This window comes from Artibeus jamaicensis, unplaced genomic scaffold (genome assembly GCF_021234435.1).
Source record: "Artibeus jamaicensis isolate MK-2021 breed Jamaican fruit bat unplaced genomic scaffold, CSHL_Jam_final contig_467, whole genome shotgun sequence".
In the NCBI taxonomy this organism is placed as follows: Eukaryota; Metazoa; Chordata; class Mammalia; order Chiroptera; family Phyllostomidae; genus Artibeus; species Artibeus jamaicensis.
In genome coordinates, this window is record NW_026521845.1 from 1409771 (window position 1) to 1431717 (window position 21947).

Sequence of the window (21947 nt, forward strand, 5' to 3'; positions counted from 1 at the left end):
TCTGTAACTTTATGCTGCATGTCATGTAAAAATTACTATTTCCACTTCACTAATTTTGGCATATTTTATGCTATTTTTGAGGATCGTTTGAAATTTATGGCTGTTTTTTCCTTCTCCCATTTACTTCTGTCATTCTATACTTTGGTTTGTCTGACATTGTAGTTTAAATTTCACTCCTTTAGATAATTTCCTCTTAATTCCCCTAGATGTTCTTTGTCCAGTTTCTTTTCTTTCCTCTAACATTAAAGCCATTTTCCTGAAACAGGTCTGGTCTCCCTTGTTTCCTGAGCAGGAGCTGTCTTTCTGCAGTGCTTCTGATTTGTTCCTTTCCCTCGTTTTCCTCTGTTAGCCTTGCAGTCTGTCCTCGTTCACCTCCTGTTTTCTGATGCCTGTTCCTTTCTGGTGTGCCTTTGGACGGACGCTGTCACCTGTTTTATTTCATTTTTTGTTTTAGTCCTTTCACATGCCACCAAATGTTTCAGGCTCCCTCTTATTTGAGCAGATTCTTAAACCGTTTTCATGGATGCATTTTACTCTGCTTGCATTCTGCCTCTTCCACCATGCCCCTGTTTTTTTTACACTTGAAACATTGTTAACTCTAGGATGGCATTCAGATCATTTGCTCAGCCGTATTCATAGTTTATCTTTGACTCTTATTCCAGCTAAAACCTTTCTGTTCTAAAGAAACAAACAAAAAACTGATAGATGGTTAACCAGTGTCTTCCGTTACAATAGGTTATTTCATGCCTGTATTTTCTATTCCAAGGTCTGAACTGTTCTGCCACCTTTATCAGAATGTGTTGTACCTCATTATCATACTTTTCCAGAACCAAATTAAGGTTCTATTTTTTTAAGAACTTGGATAGCATCTGTAGCCTCTGTTTGCTTTTAAAAATTACTGTAAAATTTTCAAGTGTTTGAAATTTTTATTTTCTTTATCATTGTCCCAAATCCCATTTCTTTACCAAAGGAAAATACACATACTTTTGGCCCCTCCTGACTATATTCTCCTGAGTCCTGTTTTGAAAATATCTCATTCATTTGTTCATTCAACAATAGGAAGTGAGTACTTTCTGTGTACAGGTTCTTGTTTTAGGAGCTAGGGATACCTGAACAACAGGAACCAAAAAGCCCACATTCTCACGGAGGTTAAATTCTGCTTGAGGTAGATGAGGTATACCTACCTCAAGAGAGGCGGTCAGTAAACATATGTTTAAGTAACACGACATGGTAGGTAGTCAATGTTAAGACAAAAATAGGAGAGGACAGAGGTAGTCTGAATAGTAGTAGCTGCAGATGTGGTGAGAATTAGCTGGGTTCTGGATATAATGGGAAAGTAGAGTCAGTGAGCTTTACTGGTGGATATGTGAGGTCCGAGAGAAAGGGAGAAGGCAAGAATGACGCCAAGGATTTGGGCTCTAGCAGTTGGAAGGAAATAGTTATTATTTTATCTTGCCTGACTTTTCTGCTTGTCTTCTCTTGCCCCACTTTTTCAGTTTCCATTTATAGCAGATTGTGGACACTTAGTTCGCAGCCAAAGCCTGAACAAAAAAACTTTGCTGCTCTCCTTTTCCACATTCCTTCCCGTTGGCTGTGCTTCCTGCTCCTTGTTCCCCTGACAGCCCCATCCTTTCTTCTCCAAAGGCCTTCGGGCTCCTGTGTACAGTGTCCTCATCAGCTCTGCCACTGGGGCTGTGCCGAGATTACTGCTACAGGAGGTTTCGCAGCACTTCTGGTGCTGACCACTAGACTGTCTGTGCGTTTTGCATGAACTCATTTAAGATGGCCTGTGGCTGCAAATCCATGTGAAAAGAATTACACAGATTCTGAAATTTAGGGAAACACGGGAAAACTGAAGGGATCAGAGAAGCAAGCATGGATTTAAATTAAATGTCAAAATAAAGTCATACATAAAACATTTCATTTAAACATGCGGTTGAAAATAAAAGTGCTATAGAAATTTGAAATGAGGCAGAATGATCATAAAATGTCAAAAATAATTCCATTGACGTGCAGATACAAAGGACTGTGTGATAGCTTCCTACAGCAGTAAGTACAGAAGGGGGAAGTTTATGATAGTTGATGATCTGAAAAGATTCCAGAGAAATACAAGCCCTCATCATCTCGATGTGGAGCCTGACAGTGGAATTAGAAGTGGAAGTACCAGCTTTCAGATGGCAAGCGATAGTGTTAAAATTAGAAGTCTAGTATTCTGGACTTTTAAGCAAGCCTTGCTTTGGACTCCAGGGCAAGGGGGTGTCACAAACGTGTGGGTAAGTTATCATGTGTGGAGTGGTTTTGAGAAATTAAAGGCTGAAAGGTTGGCAAGTATAAGAGCCAAAAACAAAAACATATAACCCCTGAAAGGTCAGTCACGAGCTTATGAAATCCAAGAACTTGTAATCTTAATTCAAACAACTTCAATTTAAGACTGATTTTTGTATAATGAAACCTAGGTTGGAATGACCAAATCTAGTCAGGTAATTGAAATAGTCTGATTGGGAGTTTGGAGAGTTAAAAGACTGAGTGTGCATCTGTACTTGGGGTGTGTGAAAAACTCCTTGATCTGTCTCTTACCCTGGCATCTGTAAAAGACTGATGGACAGCTCTACTGGAATGTTCTGGAAGTACTCTAGCTCAGCTTGATTAAGAAGGAAGTTACCTTTTTGGAGAGCGTGAGGGTTGGTGGGTCTCTCTGCTGGGGAGATGGGGGAACAGGTTTAAAATTGACTCTGTCTGTGAACTATTTACAGAGTGCCTTACGTATCCCAGGATCAGTGCTGAGCACTGGGAGTAGTGCCGTTGTGTCTGCTTGTCTCCTGGGTACTTGTCTCCGCTCTCCGGAGTGTTACTGTGTGAGGGCAAGGCAGCGCTGAGCCTGCAGTCCCGTGTGCGATGCGTGTTTGTGAGATGTCCAGGATCCTAGGGGGGGCCGCTTAGAGGAGACCTAAATTGGTCTGCAAGCCAGAAAAGCTTTTCTTGAAGTAGCAGCAGTAATTAGACTGAGACTTCTGAAGGGCGAGCCCATGTCAGTGGAATAAGTCCATTGAAAGTCTCCAGGTCTGCAAAGCCTGATTTAGCATCTCCTTATCAGTATATAAACTTGACTCATTTAAAAAATGACTTCTCTTTTGTCTTACTACTCATTCCCATTTATACTTTCCTATTTAAATCCACTTTCATCTCTGTCCTAGATTCATGTACGAGCCTAATTTTGTTTTTCTTTTATACCTTTCCAGCTCATTCTGTCCATCACTTTTGGTGTTATCTTTCCAAAACAGATCTTATCATTCTGCCACATTGACAATATTTGTTCACCCCAAAGTCTTGGTTTGATGAACAACTGTTTTCAAAGAACATTGCATACTTTCCTACTTGCAGGTTCCATTTTCTACCTCTGCATATTTCCTTGGCTCTTTCTGTGTGGAAAGGTGGTAGGGAGGTTTCTCTAACTTGCTTCTCATCCCAGTCCCTCTAAGCAGAACCACAACTCCGTTCTGTCTGTGGCTGTGGCATTTATCATTGATGGAACCCCTTTATAAAGGTGATTTCCTCTGCTAATTGTGAGCCACTTTAGGGTGGGAGCCTTGTCCTGTTCACGTCAGTATATGCAATTTCTCGTGCCCAGCACTCAGTATTATATTTGAATTTCCACGGCACCACCCTAATTGGGATTTCAGTCACTTTATACTTGGATTGTTACACAGTATTATATTTTTTCCCTTAATTCATTCTTCTCTAGGTACAACACACATTCATTTTATTTCAGTTTACCAGTCCTTATGAAAATCTTGCTCAAAAGTCTCCCAAGATTTATGTAAAGGCTGCAGTTTGATTCTTACCCATTTGATGCTGACAGTGGCTCAGGCCCACTGTCATTTGTTACTCTTCGGAATACAACCACCATTTCAGCCAGGCAGTTTCCCCTTCACAGTTCTTCTCACCCCTGCCGGCACGGCTGTGAGCTGTTCCGTTTATGACTCCCACGCCCGTGCCCCAGTCGTGCAGACCCCGTACAAACCAACTCAGCCTTCACTTAGCCCTCTTTTCATGCAAACTTTATACACCTTTTATTCCTGAAGGATCTTCTCCAGAACGTCTGAGCAGGGAAGCTGTTTTACATTGTTGTCTCACGCAAGGCACCTTTCATTGTTGGCCTTGTGAACACTTCGTGATTGCCTCCGCGGACCTGCCCTGTGCCTCACCTCTGCATTCCCTTCTTTTGGTCTGGTTTCTAACACCACCGTGAGACTCTGAAAGTCTGTGGCGAATTTTGTCCTGTTGTGGTCAACTCTCCATTCTGTGCTTACAGTGCTGTTTTTAGTCCCTATTTTCCAGAGAGAAGTAACCCAGACCAACATGGCCTAGACTATTTTTAACTCTGGATACTGGGACAGAGGTCTGCTCTGAAGGTGAGATGAAGTTTATGCCATTGCCTAGCCCCCAAATCAGTTGGCCAGTTTACAGATTGTGGTAGAATCCTGTTCATCCACGAATCTTGAGGGGACAATGCCTGAATATCTTACTTCCCTCACCCCCACCAATGGCGTCAGAACCACCAAGGATCACGTGTCATTTCAAAACAAAGAAACAATTGATAAGATGTTGAAAGTGACCTCATGAATACTCTTCTGGATGCCCTAGAAGAGAGAGGCCTGTGGCTAGCAAGCTGACCCAAAGCTCAACATCGATACCCCATGATTGATGCGCAGAGTGAAAATTTTCAAAAGCAAAATTATAAGCTTCTAAAATTATCGTAGTCTTGAATTGGCTTTAGAACTGTAAGTTACTGACATTTTCAAATATATTAAAGGAGGTTTAAGAGTTATGTTTAATAGAAGAAGACCAGATGAGGACTATTTATGATCAGAAAACTTTGGCTTTAACTACATTCAAGCATCTTGGCAGCTTCGTGGGAACAGTTGGTCTGACTGTTTAAAGAGGGCACTGGTGGTGCTGGTGGTAGAAACTGGACTGTGTAAGGCCATTTGAAATTGGTCTCAACGTGCATACAAACATTTTTAGGCTTTAAAGGATTTCACGTCCCAATTTTGCTTAATTTTTCTATTTGAAATGTGTTCTCATTCTTTGTGTATAATAATTTTTTTAGTTGTAAAGAAAATAGCCTGAGATTTAATATTTACCATAGGTTATTTATGGTTATATTTTGGAGTGGTTACAACCCAGTGTATTTTGGAATCAAATTCCTTGAATAAAGAAAATTTCAGCTAAAAATTATATATGATAATAAATATCATCTTTTCTCAAAAGGCTATAAGGTTTTTTTCAAGGTAATTATGTTAGTGGTTCTTAACTCTGTGGAAGCTATATACCTTCTCACCCTAAAAATGAGCTTACACGCAAAATTTTGCTTATAATTAAGCCCATCCATAGTCTCTATATTAAGAACCTTTGTTATGCAAAGAACAAAACAAAATGAAAATGTTTTTAAGCATTTCATGTCTGGTTACAGTAGAGCAAGGCCTCTGTGTTACTCAGTTGGTATTCTTGCCCCGTGTCCTTGGAACTGTGCTCTGTCTCCCCTGCCTCCCCATCCCCACAGCAGTCAATGAAGTTAGGGCCAGTTAAAGGGATGTACATTACAACTTAAAACTAGTGGTATGTATGTACAGACCTTTGGAAGATGTATGCCTTGTACAGTCTGGCTATAAAATGAAACAAGTTAATTGGTATGTACCATGACTTTCTTTTTTTAAGATTTTATTTATTTTTAGAGAGAGGTGAAGAAAGGGAGAAAGAAAGGAAGAGAATGATTGGTTGCCTCCCACATGCCCCCAACCAGGGTCCTGGCCTGCTTGTGCCCTGATGACTGGGTTGGGAATCAAACTGGTGACCTTTCAGCTTGTGGGGACGGTGCCCAACCCACTGAGCCGTACCAGTCAGGTCTGAATCTTATTTTTAATTAAAAAGAATCTGTTGTTGCTTGGGCAGCTGACACATAACCTTGGCACTGTGAAAAAAGAAACTGATCAGACCACAAGGGCACCTGGAACTAAATTTCAGATACTCGTGTTACATCATGAGTAATGAAGGAACTCAGGCTGAGGGACACCTTAATCAAAGGGTCTTTCTCTCTCTCCATACCCTCTCCCCCTTAGCAGGATGAAGTCAATGGCAATAAACATTTTATTCATAATTATTAATTTAATTATTTAAGGTACATTTTAAAATTTGAAACCTTTAGATGTTAATTTTATTTACTATTTATTTGTTATGAGTTTATTTGAGCCAAACTGATGACTTATGCCAGGGTGCAAGATCTCAGCTGCTCCTGGATGTTCATTTTAAAAGCTAGTCATGTATACAAATAAGCTAGTACGTATTTGAAAGATTGGATCAAATCTCATACAAATGAGCTAATAATTATTTTACAGTTTTTATTTATATAAACATAGATGTTTTATAATTTGTTGCTCTTATTTAGTATTTCCTTTATTTACCATTTAGTCCATAATAGACTTTAAAAACTAAATCCTAAAATTCTTTCCTTCCTAAAATAATGTGGAATATTGGGACAGGTAGATAGTTTTCTTTCATGCTTAAAGGCTTCTTTACTCTTAAACTATTGTCTTGTGGATGTTATCAATTTGTAGAATTACTTTGGTGCTTTCACTATTGAATTTGATTGATTTAATCATTTAGTCAATGGGAAGTACATTTTAAGAAGCCCGTGTTACCCTTGATTTAAGAAATTGCTTATAGATTCCACACTTTTTTCCTAAAGTTGATCATTCTTAACACTTTTAATAGTCGAAACAAAACCATTTAGATGTGAAATACTATATTTAACATGTAGGAAGTAGCATTTTATGTTGACATTGGATAAAGTTATTTTATTCATTTACAAAGAAAATAAAGCTATTTGAAAATAAGACATTGAGAGGAAAGTGAAGTTAAACTACATGTATCCATGTCTGTATTTTTTATAGAAATACATGCTATTTAGATGTTATAGAAAAGTAATTGCTCTGAGTTATCTAATACCTTGACTTTAATATAACTCAAATACTTATTAAATTTAACACTATCTTTTCAGTTTGGGAATTGCATATATATCATGACTGTAAAAATGTTACAGGTAGAAAGACATGGCTGCTCTGCTTGTGACTTTATATTTTCTGAATATAAAAATAATACAGCGCTTCAAAATACATGAAGCAAAACCTGGCAGAATAGAAAAGGGCAACATCCAAATGAAGTATAGGTAGACATACTTTGTTCTTGTGACTGTTGGGACCAAGAAAACCAGCGAGCGGACAATAAGAGACTTTGAACAGTGTCAGCCAGTTTGACCTAATTGACATCTGTTGGACACTCCTTGGAATGACAAAATTAGACACATTCTTTGCAAGCACACATGGAAAATTCACCAGAATAGACCCTGTACTGAGCCATAAAACAAGTCTCAATAAAATTGAAAGAATTGAATTCATTCAGAGTATTTTGTTGGGCAACAATGAATTAAATTAGAAATAAGCAATAGGAATCTTGCAAGTCCATATATGTGGAAATTTAACAACACATTACTAAATAAACTGAGTCACAGAAGAAATAGATATAGACATGTAGATTTAAAAGGAAAGAAGAGAAAAAAATTTTTAAGGTTTTCATTTATTTATTTTTAGAGAGAGGGGAAGGAGAAAGAGAAAGAGAGAAACATCACTGTGGTTGCCTTTTGTGCACCCCACACGGGGGACCTGACCTGCAACCCAGGCATGTACCCTGACTGGGAATGGAACCTGGGACTCTTTGGTTCACAGTCAGGCACTTAATCTACTGAGTCACACCAGCTAGGGCAAGAGAAAATCTTTATGATGTTGAGATAGGTAAAGATTTTGTAGGACAAGAAAAAAAGCCATAAGAGAAAATAATTGACAAATCTGATTTTAAACATTAAAGCCTTTTGCTTACTGAAAAACACCCATTTATTTTTTATAGGGCTTTTAAGAGGCTTAATGCAGTGCCTGGCAATAATAGGTCCTCTGCATTATTGTAGTTGCTATAGTGATCATGATTACTTTAAATGTAGTAGTGTTTATGTTACTTATTAAATTTTATTTTTAAATTGCAGTTGACATTCATTATTACTTTGTATTAGTTTTGGGGGCACCGCGTAGTGACTAGGCAGTCATATACTTTACAGAGTGACCCTCAGTCCTTCCAGTAGCCATTTGGCACCCTGCACAGTCACCACAGTGTTATTGACTGTGTTCCCTACGATGTACTTTACACCCTGTGACTGTTTTGTCGTTACCAATTTATGTGACTTAATCCCTTCACCTTCTCTCCCAGCCTCTTTCCCCTCTTCCGTCTGGCAGCCATCATTTTTTTTCTCTGTATAAAGTGAGTCTCTTTTTGATTTGTTAATTTTGTTCTTTATATTCCACATATAAGTGAAATCTTACTGTTTTTGTCTTTTTATGTCTGACTTATTTTCCTTAGCATAATACTCTCTAGGTCCATCCATATTGTCACAAATGGTACGGTTTTATTTTTTGTGGCCAAGTAATATTTCATTATACACACACACACACACACACACACACATATATATGTATATAATGAAAATAAGACATTGAGAGGAAAGTGAAGTTAAATATATGTATATACCACATTTGCTTTACTCACTTGTCTATTGATGGGCACTTGGGTTGCTTCTGTGTCCTGATTGTTGTAAATAATGGTATTCTGAGCATAAGGATGCATATATCTTATCAAATTAGTGTTTTGAGTTTCCTTGGACATACACACAGAAGTGGTATTGCTGGGTCATAAGGCAGTTCTGTTTTTAATTTTTGGGGGGAGCCTCCATACTGCTTTCCCCAATGGCTGTACCAACTCGCATTCCCACCAACATTGCACGAGGGTTCCCTTTTCTCCACGTCTTCACCAAACTTGTTATTTGCTGATTTATTGATGATGGCCATTCTAATAGGTGTGAAGTGATATCTCATTATAGTTTTAATTTGCATTTCTCTGATTAGTGATACCGCATTTCTGATTAGTAATATTAAGCATCTTTTTATATGTCTGTTGGCTGTATGTATGTTCTCTTTGGAGAAGTGTGTATTCAGGTCTTCTGCCCATGTTTAACTGGATATTTTGGGCTTTTTTGGTGTTGATCTGTAAGGTCTTTATAAATTTTGGATATTGACTTTTTAATCACATATACAGTTGGTTAGTATCTTCTACTGAGTAGGCTTTCTTTTTCTTTGTTGCTGTCTTTTTTTTCCAGTTTTTTGCTATGCAAACTTTTTAGTTTCATGTAGTCCTGTCTTTTAATTTGTTTGTTTGTTTCCCTTGCCAGAGGAGCAATATCAGGAAAAGTATTGCCAAGACAAATGTCAGAGTTTACTACCTATGTTTTCTTCTAGGAGTAAGGTTTTCAGTCTTACATTTAAGTCTTTAATGCATTTCTAGTTTATTATTGTGTGTAATATATAGGATTTTTTTTGCATTTATCTGTCTAGTTGTCCCAACACCATCTACTGTCTTACCTCTTTCTATGTTCTTCCTCCTCTGTCATTTATTAATTGATCACATATGTATAGGTTGATTTCTGGACTCATTGTACGTTCATTGATCTGTGTGTGTCTGTATGTCCAGCTTTGTCTCAGGATTGCTATGGTTATTCAGGGTCTTTCATGCTTCCATATAAATTTTTGGATTACTTGTTTTAGTTCTGTGAAAAATGCTGTTGGTATTTGGATAGGAATTGCATTGAATGTATAGATTGCTTTGGTCAGGATGGACATTCTAATGTTGTTAATTCTTCCTTTCTGTGAGCTCAGTATGTGCTTCCATTTATTTTTATATTTTTGAATTTTTTCAGTGCCTTACTTTCTGAATATAAGTCTTTTACCTTCTTGGTTAAATTTATTACTAGGTATTTTATTTTATTATTTTGTGATGCAGTTGTGAATGTTTTTTCCTTAATTTCTCTGATAGTTTATTATTGATATATGAAAATGCAGGCGATTAGTTTTGTGTCTTGCTACTTTGTTGGATTATTTATCAATTCTGGTAGTTTTTTGGTAGAGACATAAGTTCTCTCTGTATAGTATCATGTCATCTGCAAATAATAGTTTTACTTCTTTGTTCCCAACTTGGATGCCTTTTTTATCTTTTTTTTTTTTTTTTGTCTGATCACTGTGGCTAGGACTTCCAATACTATGTTCAATAAAAGTAGTGAAAGTAGACAACTTTGTCTAATTCCTAATCTTAAGGAAAACACTTTTAGCTTTTCCCCACTGAGTACGATGTTAACTCTGGGTTTGTCATGTATGGCTCTTATTATGTTGAGGTATGTTCCCTGTATTCCCACTAAGAGTTTTTTCATTAACAGGTACTGGATGTTGTCAAGTGCTTTTCTATATCTATTGGTATGGCCATACGGTTTTTACCCTTCATTTTGTTTACGTGGTGCGTCATATTGTGTTTCTCTAGTTGGGTTTCCTTCTCACACTGGGAAGGCGTACACTTTATGTCTTACTGGTATTTTAGAGGTTTTATATCTGATACAAAACTAATCCTTGCTCATCATCTCTCTGAAACTTGCTCTTTTTTGTGTGTTTTGGAATTGTTGAGTTTAACATACCCATGCACGTATTAGTGGGAGTTAGTTTTTTAGGTCTGAATCTCCAGAAAGCCATCCGGGCTGTGGTGGTCAGCACACAGAAAGGATCTGGAGCCCCTGGGTTGAATGCAGTTCTCTGGGGGGAAATTTTGCTTAGCGAGAGTAGTGCTAATCACAGAAGCCTTGGGGAAAACAAAACCCTTCATTTGTGGAGAAAGAGGAGGTGGGGGACAGTAAGTTGAAAAAAACAGAAAAAAAAATCAAGGCTGTTTTAGGAACCAAGGAAGAATAGAGGTACAAGAAGATCAGTGGTATCAAACACAGCAGAGGGTTAATTAGGATTAGGACAAAAGGCCTGTATGGGGACTTGGCCATGGCAATGGCATTGTTAAGAGAACAAAAGTCAGAAAGCAGTGAGTTGAGTTTGAGTGGTAAGAAAGAAGATGTAGGCAAAGGCTCTGTCTAGACTTTCACTTCAACAGCGTCTCTGAGTCATAAATCGTGTTAAAGTAGAGCTGCTGAATCAGTGAGCCTGGGGTGAATCCCGAGTCTGCATTTCCAACAACCTCCCAAGCAGTGGGGATGCAGCTGTTCTGAGGACTGCCTAGACACACGGTTCACAGATTATGCGGTAAGGCATCCTGGGGCACTGGAGCAGGCGCACAGTGGTGCTGTGGAGTGTTGTGAAATTTCAAGGGAAATACATAGCAACGTTTCTTGGACCACAGCATTAATTGCTATGTAGTAGGTCGTTAAATAACATATTTTGTACAATATCATTTCTTTTTTTATTAAAAAAATATTTTTTTTCAATGTATGGTTGCCTTTCATGCATCCCCTGCTGGGAACTGGCCTGCAGGGAACCGGCCTGCAACCCTGGCACGTGCCCTGACTGGGAATCAAACTGCGATTGTCTGGTTCGCAGGCCCGTGCTCAGTCCACTGTGCTACACCAGCCAGGGCTAAAAATATTCTATTTATTTATTTTTAGAGAGAGGGGAAGGAAAGGAGAAAGGGTGGGGAGAGAAACATCAATGTGTGGTTGCCTCTCATGTGTCTTCTGTGGGGGATCCCGCCTGCAGCCCTGACTGGGAATTGAACCGGCGACCCTTTGCTTCACAGGCCCGTGCTCAATCCACTGAGCTACACCAGCCAGGGCAGGATCATTTCTTTATAACATTGGTGAGATGCAGTGCGAATTTAACTCTTGTTTATATCAATTAGCCTGTGGTAAAACTTGTTTTGTTATACGTTGTTTTGCTTAAAGTTACAGAACCTATTGACAATGTTAAGTGAGGACTTAGTGTATTTCATTTGGTGATGTCATACTTTCATGAAGCTGGATTTTCAGTGCTTGCTCTGATTTTTAGAAGAAATAAGTACCACCTCAAAATAAGTGTGAAATGGGAAATGAGGTTGTCCTGTCCAATCTGATTTCAAGGTTTGAAAAGTTACGCAGTGCCCAACACATGCTAAATTGTGAGAACTTAAATACTTGCTAAGGGGTTTGGCTCATCCTATGTAATCAAAAGAACTATTAGTTACTTCTTTTGGCCTAGTAGTGTCGTTAAAAAGTTACTAAGACATGAGTTACTATGCGAACCAGGAGAGATTGGGAACTGTTATAAACTGTTTCTCATAGAAACTTACCTGTGGAGCTAAGCAGCTGAAAAGGGAAGTGAGAATACAGCTACTGCAAGGCTTTTATTATCAGAATAATTTATTCTGAAGTTACCCTGTTTATTTATTAGAACTGGGTATTCACAAAATTAAAAGATAATATCTTAATGGGTATTTGAGATGCTTATTTAAGCACTAAAACCTGGTGTTTTATAGTGACTAATAAAGTTTCAGCTTTTAGAGCAATAAAAGTTACCAAGTACTGTTTAATTTTGGCATGCATTATTTTGGGCTGTGTGATTCCAGTTATATTTCTTTTAATTCTGTTTGAAATGCCTGCTTTGTGTCATTACAAAGGATTGGAAATGAGGAGACCTAGAGTTTTTGCCCTTTGAGAATCCCATCTGTAACTGAAGAGTTAGGCCAGACCCTATGGCATCTTCTGGTTTTAAAATTCTAGAATTCTTATTTTAAGTTTCTGCTCTATCAGAAGTGCTGCCAAAGGGAACATACAGTCTTCAAGCTAGACTGGAAGAGGTCGTGCTCCGGCTCCTTGTTTTAGAGGTAGGGACAGCTGGCCCAGATGACAGGAATGGCCCCCGACCTCCCACCGCTCGGCAGACAAAGCCGGGACACGGGCTCTTCTGCCTCTGCCACGTTATACTCCCCTTTCCTCAAAAGTTTTACCACTTGAAGACAGCTGGGATTCATTTGATTAAAGAAACATTTATTGAATAACATATACATATGAGTCATTTTATCAGGCACATTATGAGCTTCCTAGATGTACAAAAGAGTGAATATGCATGAAAGCTGTATTGTACAGAGGCTCAAAACTGGACTGTTAAGTCCAAAGAACCTGGGTTTACAGTCCAGCTGACCATTTGACTCTGTGGCCTTGGGTAACTTAGCCATCCTAAGCCTTGGTTTCCTTGTCTGTAAAGTGAGAATAATAGCTCAGTGGATTGAGCGAGGGCTGTAAACCAAAGGGTCACTGGTTAAATTCTCAGTTAGGGCACATGTCTGGGTTGTGGGCCAGGTTCCCAGTGGGGGCCATATGAGAGGCAACCACACAATGATGTTTCTTTCCCTCTTTTTTCCCCACCCTTCCCGTTTCTCTAAAAATAAATAAATAAAACATTTAAAAAATAAGATGAGAATAGTAGTAGTAGGCACTTCATACAGTGTTGTGAGGATTGAGGTAAATATTTTACTTACATTGGTGCTCTGCACATATTAGGCTCTCTTAGAGATTATAGTGAAGGCATCATAAAAAGGAATTGAGATTTATAGGACACTTTCACTTGCTGTCTTGTTAATTCACATGCCTATGAGGTAGATAGTGATAATCTTAACTTTTCAAATGAGGAAGCAGCTCCTCGCCCCGTGGCTATTGGCCATAGCTAATAGTTAACACTATTTGTGCACCAGGCAGTGGTTTAAGCGCTGTTCACCTACTGGTGTATTCACCATGCAGGCATACTATTACTGTCACTTTACCGATGAGGGGAATCGGGCACAGAAAAGTTAGATCTCTTGTCCAGAGTGACCCAGTCAGGAAGGGGCAGAGTTGGGACTCTTTTCAGCCAGAGGTTTGGAGGCTTTATTTGCCCATGCTGGAACCCTGGATCGTGCCATCCGCCTTGCTCCCTGGTTGCTCCCGGTTTATCTGAACGCACACGTGGGACCACCAGCAGCAGCCTTGCCTGCCGGTCCTCTCTGCCCTGGCTGCCCATCTCCACCCCTCCTACTGGTCTGGATGAACGTTTCCTCTTTAAATCCTTGGTTGGTGGACTTCCGTACAGTTCAGTTTTCTGTCATTTCTGGTGGTTTTCTGTTTTTAAATTTGTTGTTGTCCTTCTTTTGGTTATTAGAGGAGGCAAAATTCTACCTACACCTCTGTCTTGGCCAGAAGTTCTGTTTTTCAGTATTTTTTAAAATGTAACTGGTTGGTTCTTCCTTCATAATTAATTTACTTAAATTCTCTCAAATTATATACAGAAGTGGATCCTCACCTTTGATACTAGACCTTAAGACATCTTGCAACATTCTCTTCAAATTAATATCCATATAGTGGTGGTCCTCAATTTTTATCTTATGGCCCATCAGTTACTTTGGTTAGAGTCAGTGGGCCCCATCACCCTCTAGAACCAAAACAAAACTTGCCTCTTTATCAACAGTGTATTTAGGCATTACTTAGACAGCGTATGTAGACATAGTAACAATCTGTAAAATTCTACCTACAGTAGATTGACATTTAATAATGATGATCGTGAGAGCTGGGTAGTTCAGTTATTTACAGAATTTAGTGAGCATTGTGACATAAAGATTAAGCCTGGACCAGCAGAAAACTGTGGATCCAAGAAACACATAGTTCTGCAGACTGAGGTGGAAGAAGCCGTGGCTGAAATACTTGCTCTGGTGGGTCACGGGAACGAAGGTTTGAGAAAAACATTGGAGGTCAGCAGTTACAGGCAGTGTGCCTGAAAGGCACCAGGTATTAGGGTTTAGACACCTTGACTTCTTAATAGTTGTCATGGAACTCTTGAATTTCATTTAGACTGTTTTTACAGACCACTCACTAGGTTTACTTGAACATTCTTAAAAATAAGCTGTGCCTAGGGCCAAAATAAAGTCACATGGTACTGAATGGAAACCAGTCTGTAGACATAATTTAGTAAGTGTGACGCTCCCTCCTTCTCCCCTTCTCTCCTCTCACATTATTTTCACCTCCCTCAGCTCCCTCCCCCCAGTCATCAGTTGATTCGTTCAACAGGTACTTGAACTCCTGTGTTTGGCATAGATTAGTAAGACCCAGTTCATGTTCTTGTAGGAGTCCAAAATCTGTTGGGGAAACCCAGAAAATAAATATACAAGTGTCTAGGTATGGCAGTTTATAAATACTTAAGCAACTTTTCTAATAACTGTGAAAAACAAGGAATATTAAACTCATTCAAAGCGACAAAAATAGAATAGAGGTTAATGTTACTTAAAACAGGGCCATCACTATTTTCTAAGATCAGATCTGGTCCGTCACATTAATTACACCCCCAGGCAGTGGTGTGAGTAGACAGATTAAACACTTCAGCACTTACAGACAAAGCCCAGGTAGATTTATTCGTAAAGTGGAGGTGGTCACTTTCTGCATAGCTCATGGAGGCGCTGCAGAACGGAAACGAGGTGCACTGCACGCAGCTGTGTAAACCAGAGGTCTGTGCAGAGAAACTGGTACTCGCAAAAGGATGAACTTTGTACCGGTGTTTGGTTATCTGTCTACAGAGGGAGTTGTGCTCTTATTATTGGGGGGAAATCAACTCATCATTAGAGTTATTTATTTCTTAAGCATCTGACCTATATGGTTTTATAATCAGTTCCTTTTCAACTAAGGAATGCTGACTTTGTGTCTGTTAAGTCTTTATTGAAATGAGCATTTTAGCGATTACCAAATACCTCTCCAAGCCTTAAGACTAGGGCTAAGTTTAAATTTAAAATTCTAAGACTCCAGGCCTCATCTCATCCCTACTAAATCACAATTTCAGATGGAGGGGTTGGGAATGATTGTATTTAGGAGTTAGACCAGAGGGTTCTTACCGAACATATTAGGCTACATTGGGCTTCTAACAAAGCTCCTCAGCAAGCCAGCAGGAGCCTCCGCCCCACCGCCTCGTGCCTGCCCTCCGGTCCCATCTGCTGCGCGCACCATCATCCAGCAGTGTCTGCCATTCGCGTTTCTCTCAAGGTGCCATATTTGTTCCTGCTTTTGGCAAATATTCTACCCCTTCTACTTGTGATCTCCCCTACTCTGGAAAACTTCTAGTTTTATCCTTCAATATTTTGCTCGTGCATCACTTTCTCAGTAAAGTCTTCTCTGGTGCCTCATCCCCATTAAAGCGTTAACTGTCTTCGCTGTCTGGGTACTTTGTCTGGCTCTGTTTTGTGTGTTACGCTGTTCTGGACACTTCGCATGACTGTCTTCCCAGTTGCTACCCACCCCCACCCCCCCAAACCAATTCAGTTGTTGAGGTAGTAGGTAGATTCTTTTTGAGAGATACTGCTCACGTCTCAGGCCACAGATTGTGAGAGTGTATAGATCTGCTCCCCCAGAACCTAGTTTTTGATTGGCACGTTGCTGCGACAGTGAAACTCGAACTGAGTTCTGCCACCCATGTAACAGTGTATTAGCAAGCAAGCAAGCACAAAAATAGTCTTACAGACTTTTCTAAGCTGGATGAAGTTCCTGTTCGCCATCCTTTTAGCAACATTGAGCTGACAGACACCTTTTATGAAAGGTTTATTCTAGGCAAAAGTGCCAGTCTGGTTTTAGGATTCAGTTTAACCTACTTGGAATCACACAATGGAATTTCCTTATAGGAAACTAATCACGGAACCAGCAGGAATTAGTCCCAAACAGTGCAGCCACCGGGTTCACTGGATTTGGATGTGTTTGTGTAGAGCAGCAGTTCCTACGTGACATATTGCTGGCCAAACCACGTATTTTGGACACCATTCTTTATAGTCATTTCTAATGTCTGTGATGCTAATTACCAAACTCTGGATTTGAGGAGAGATAAGGACACTGGACTTTTCTCACTGGAGTGAGGTTTTTGATTGAAAACTCAACATTAACCAGTGATTGTGTACAGGGGTGGGCAAGAGTAGGTTTATTTCGTATGGAAAAAGACATGCAGGTTGTGATTAATACAATGCCTGTGTTAGTGCAAAAGAATGTCACAATGGCACAGTAAACCTGCTTTCGTCCACCCTGTATGTCCAGTAGTGTTTTTGCAAATGTTGACTCACCACTGTAGTCTGAATATGAGAAACCTAATCCATACCCTCCAGTCCATTAAAACAAATGAATGCATTACGCTCTTCTATGCTGAAATAATTTGCATAATAGGTTAGATTATACCTGTTCCAGACTCGAGTTGAAACAGGTGTGGAACTTCTCGTCTCTGTGTCGCATGCCTAGTGTAGTGCTTGCTTGGGGCCTTGAGAGGTGCTGACATAAATGTTTGTAACCATAAGCAGCTGGGGTTTTGTTCTGTTTTTACTTTTCTTTTAATGCATAAATTAAATGGCAGGCTCTGCCAGGGAGTAATATTAGTAACATAACAAGTTTGCTGTAGCTGTCCGAGCCTGTGTCTGACCGGTGGCACCTCCTTGTGCAGCTGGAGAACCTCCCTGGGAGGTGTTCTCCCTGGGAGGGGATCAAGTTGAGGCCTGCTAGGGATCCCCAGCCTCCTGTGGAGAGAGGCTGCTCTGTCCCCCACTCGGCCTGCCTGCGGTTGGTCTGCGGTTCGGGCGATGTGGGTGAGTAGTTTAGGCTCAGCCCTGTGCAGGAGCCTGCGGAAGGGCTGGGTGGGGCTGGCGAGAGTGCAGCCGAGGTTAACAAATCACAGGCCTCTGTTCTGACGGCAGAGCTGCACAGCTCACACCCGAACTGCTTCACCAGACGATTCCGCGTGTGTAGTCACTTCATCAGCTCCGTGCTGAAAGGGAAATGGACCGTGGCGGGCATCGCTCTTGCCTCTAGACTACACGGCTTGTTGGGAGCACTGTCCTTCAGCAAGTTGATTTTTAAATGTATACCGACCTGTTTTCTCTTGGGCTAGAATTAGGACCCAGTAGGGAAAGTAATGTGCCTGGGGTTAAGTAGTCCATCATTCTTGGGCCAGTTGGGGAGTAATTTGGAGCAAGCTATTTATTATCTTTCCTTTTTCTCCCCTGCATTTTTCACATTCCTATGAATATGGACAAAAGAATCTGTTGGACTTTTAAAACTTTGATTTGTACTACTAGTTAATGTGGTTATATTCTGCCTTCCTGCACAAACAACTACCTGTATTAAAATATTCTATAGGAGCATAGTACAAATGTTGAAGTTGTTATGTTATGTGACAGAAGGTATTAATAGCTAAAGAGCTTTTAAAAATCAGTAGAGAAAGAAAGAATGAATAACCCAATGGAAAAACCGAATAAAGAATGTAAGCAGTTAACAAAAGAAGATAAAGTGGCCAAAAAATATGAAAAATGTTTACTTTTGCAAATTCAGTTATAATTAAAACATTACTAATATTAAAATTTAACGTATCAAATCGAGTAGTAGGAATAAAATGTCCTATCTAGGTGAGGAGAATGGGTGGGAGGATGTGTGCACTGTTAAAATGCTGATGTGTATAAGCTGATACAACCATTCTGGGGAGAATTTTGGCAATAAAACAATTTTAAGCCTTATAATTTCAGTTCTAGGAATTTAATTTTAGGGAGGCATCAAGGATATGGACAATGGAGGAGATTCAAAACTGTGGACCACAATATTGTAATAGCAAAAAGTTTTAAAAATACATTTTAAGGAAAAAGCCTAAATGCCTTTGTAAGTTCTGTTTTATAATATGTGTTTATCATTTATAACTAGTAAAATAGTCACAAATCATTTACAATGAGTCAGCTTGTGACTGTTTTATTTGTTTAACAGTTTTCCTGTGGTCAGAAAGCAACAAAGCTTACTGAGCTCTTACTCCGCATGACTGTTCCGTCCGAATCTGTCCTTTGTTCTCTTCTTTTCTCCCCGTACTCTCTCCCTGGGCAATCTCTGGCAGCCGCATGGCTTCAGCTGTCCCATGTGAAGATGGCTCCTAAACCTACACCTCCAGCCATGACCTCTTTTTGGAGTTCCAGGCTGGCATTTCCAACTGCCTTTTGAACATCTGTCTCCACCTGGATGGCCTGCCAGCATGGCAAACTCAGTATGTCCCAAAAAATGAACTCCTCCCTCCCAAACCCGTCTTCCCTATTCCATGAGTGGACAGCTGAGCTCAGCCAAACACAAAGCCTTTAAGCCATCTTTGATTCAGCCCTGCCCTTGCCCCGTCTGTGGAAGCACTGGCCACGTCCTTTCGCTCCTCTCCTGTTCGTTACCCACCCTTCCCACTGTGCCTGCTCTGTCTTTCCCCACCCTGTCCAAGGCCCTCCCCTGTGTCTGACCGTCATTTCTTTTCTGTCCCGTTGCAGTCAGGATCAGACTGGTCTTCTCAGTGTCGTTTTTCTCCCGGTCCCCTTTCCCAAATCCGTTGCAGTCTGCTTGTCACTTTTCTAAAGCAGCTCTGACCACCTTGCTCCCTGCCTAAAAATGATGGCTTTCCTCTGCCTGTAGAATAAAGGTCGTTCTGCTTAGCAGGCATTCAGATTTCTCCACAAGCTGGCCCCTCTTTCCAGTTTTCTTCCCTTTTCTCGAGAACTCTGTGCTTTAGCAAATCTGAATGTTACTTATCACCAGATATATTCTGTATTTTGCATTTAAAACTTCCCTTATATGATTCACTCTTTTTGAAATGCCCTCTTCTCCAGCTTTTATATTTCTTTTAAGCTTAGCTCATATACTGCTTCTTCCACGAAGTCTGCCATGAGCTGTCGCCATGCTCTCACGGTGCTTCCATTCACAGTCTTGTCTTTCTATGTGATTTAGTGGAGTAGGCTTTAGTTTTGGTCTTCTGAAAGGCTCTCATTGCCCTGTGGGTTCCAGAGGCTGTGCAAAGAGAAACTGCCCTGTTCTTATCACTGTGTCTTTTTTCTCTGTGCTCGTTTCATTTTTGCCATGATACAGGTTTGAAAAATTTACTTCCCAAAACATAAAGTCTGAGTTTATTTATGGCAAGATATATTATTTATAAAATAAAATTTAGTTTAAAAAAAGTCAATGTATTTAAAGATTGCCCTTCCCTATTACCCCCACTAAATATGCTAATTAATGCAGTAAACAAAATTCATAACTTTTTAATAAAGTTTTTAATTGTACCTTTAGGACATAAAAGATTGATATAAACTAAACAGGTATAATTGAAATCTGAAGTTTTAAAAATTATTCTTACAGTAAATATCAACTTGTTGTCATCTAGTTCTTTCAGTGCCTTATTTTTCCTGTTTGAGCTAGATTTATATAAACTCCAAGGGAGGCATAGGTGTGGGTGGGTGTGCTTTGGGAGTGGATGGGGAAGATACTTAACAGGTAGGACTGGAGAGTTGGAGAAAACTTGAAGCAGTATGTCTTGTCTGGGAGAACTGAGCGTTATGCCTGAAGAGTGTAGCACTGTAGCAGGCGGGGGTCACGTAGGAGCCTGTGTTACCCATTTCATCCGAACTCTTCAGTCAGATGAAACACAGGCCTTGCTGAGCCAGGAATTGAGCAAGACTAGAGGAGGTTGTTTCCCCTCTGGAATGCCGCTTGGAGTCTCTGTGACCTTTGACAGGTTTTTCATTCTCCTTGGAGTTCAGTTTTCTAGTATCTAAAGTGGTGAGATTCATTGTATCTATCTCATGAATTTGTTCTGAAGACAGTTAACCGAGCCAGTCCATGCCTGGCTTGTAGTCAGCACTTACTAGCTTCTGACCACCAACGTTACAGAGAGCGGAGTGCAGTGCTCTGTAAACCGAGGCAGTATATTTTCACAGGATAGATGTTTCAGATGGTAAACCTTGTCCCCTCATTTAGGGCAAAAATTGTATTTTGATAGCTCATAAAATTTTAGTTATCATAGCTTTGAATCAGTGTTTTAAAATAATTGAGTTTAAAAGGGAAAATAAAAGTTTCCTGGTGCAACTTCATATTGAATACAAGCCTTCCAATGCCAGAAATAAATGTCTTCAGATTCCAAAGAAGTATCTCAAACCTCTTCCTTCCTTTTATTCTCAGAGTAAAAAACAAATTTACTTTACATTTAAAAATGTCCTCAATCATGTATATTTTCATATCAAAAAGGAAAAAACAGTATTTTATTGTTTTGCTTAGGTTTAAATAGGCTTTTCCCAATGGGAAATTGAAATATGTAAAGTTGGTGTCTCAAAGAGACGGCAGATAAGGAACAGACCTCAGGACTCCGTAGTGGGCGGCCGCATTGTTTCCGTGTCGGACTGATGTCTGGGCCCTTCTGCTGCCTCCACCCCGGCCCTCGGGACTGGACGGTCACGGCTGGTGCTGCGGCTCCTCAGGAGGGGGGCTCATGACAACCAGGGAGCCTCGCTTCAGCCCCTGACTAGTCTCTAGAGTTGGAAATATTTTAATTTGTTTTGACAGACTTTGATACAGAACTACAAAGGAATGGCTGTTACTCCTCCTCCTCTCTTTAAGATTTTATTTATATTTAGAGAGGTGAAGGGAAGGAGAAAGAAAGGGAGAGAAACCTTGATCATTTGCCTATCACGTGTGTCCTGTGTGCTAAGGACTGACCCCGCAACCTAGAAGTGTGCCCTGACCAGGAATCGAACTCGTGACCTTTCGGTTTTATGGGATGACATCCAGCCAACTCAGCCACACCAGCCAGGGCATAGCTTTTGACAGCTGAGTGTTTATAGTGGTGTTGCTCTCTGACCCCTCAGGATCAGCTTCTCCTGCTGCTGTGAAGCAAGAGTCACCAGACCTCTGCTGTCACCGATGTACCTTGTATTCTTTAAAATAGTGTCAACACAGTGTCTTTGACTCCTCTTATCTACTAAATGTGATTTTATTAGAGAAGAACTTACGTATAAGTCAGAGTAGTCAAAAACCAGCTTACAGCTGATTTCTCTTTTAATTCAGACACAGACTTTAAAAATCATCATTGTCATTACTGCAGGCCATGGTTGCTTGTTATCCAGGCAACGGAACGGGATACGTACGTCATGTTGATAATCCGAATGGAGATGGAAGATGCGTGACGTGTATATATTACCTTAACAAGGACTGGGACGCCAAG

General features: G+C 40.1%; 1 protein-coding gene across 3 annotated transcripts in view; it reads left to right on the forward strand.

Moving 5' to 3' along the window:
• EGLN1 (egl-9 family hypoxia inducible factor 1) overlaps positions 1-21947 on the forward strand; it is a 38158-nt gene that overhangs the window by 5871 nt on the left and 10340 nt on the right. For all 3 annotated transcript variants that reach the window (XM_037136742.2, XM_037136740.2, XM_037136739.2), the window contains exon 2: positions 21828-21947. In XM_037136742.2, the coding sequence (XP_036992637.2) occupies positions 21828-21947 (120 nt within the window). The remainder of the gene's footprint in view (positions 1-21827) is intronic.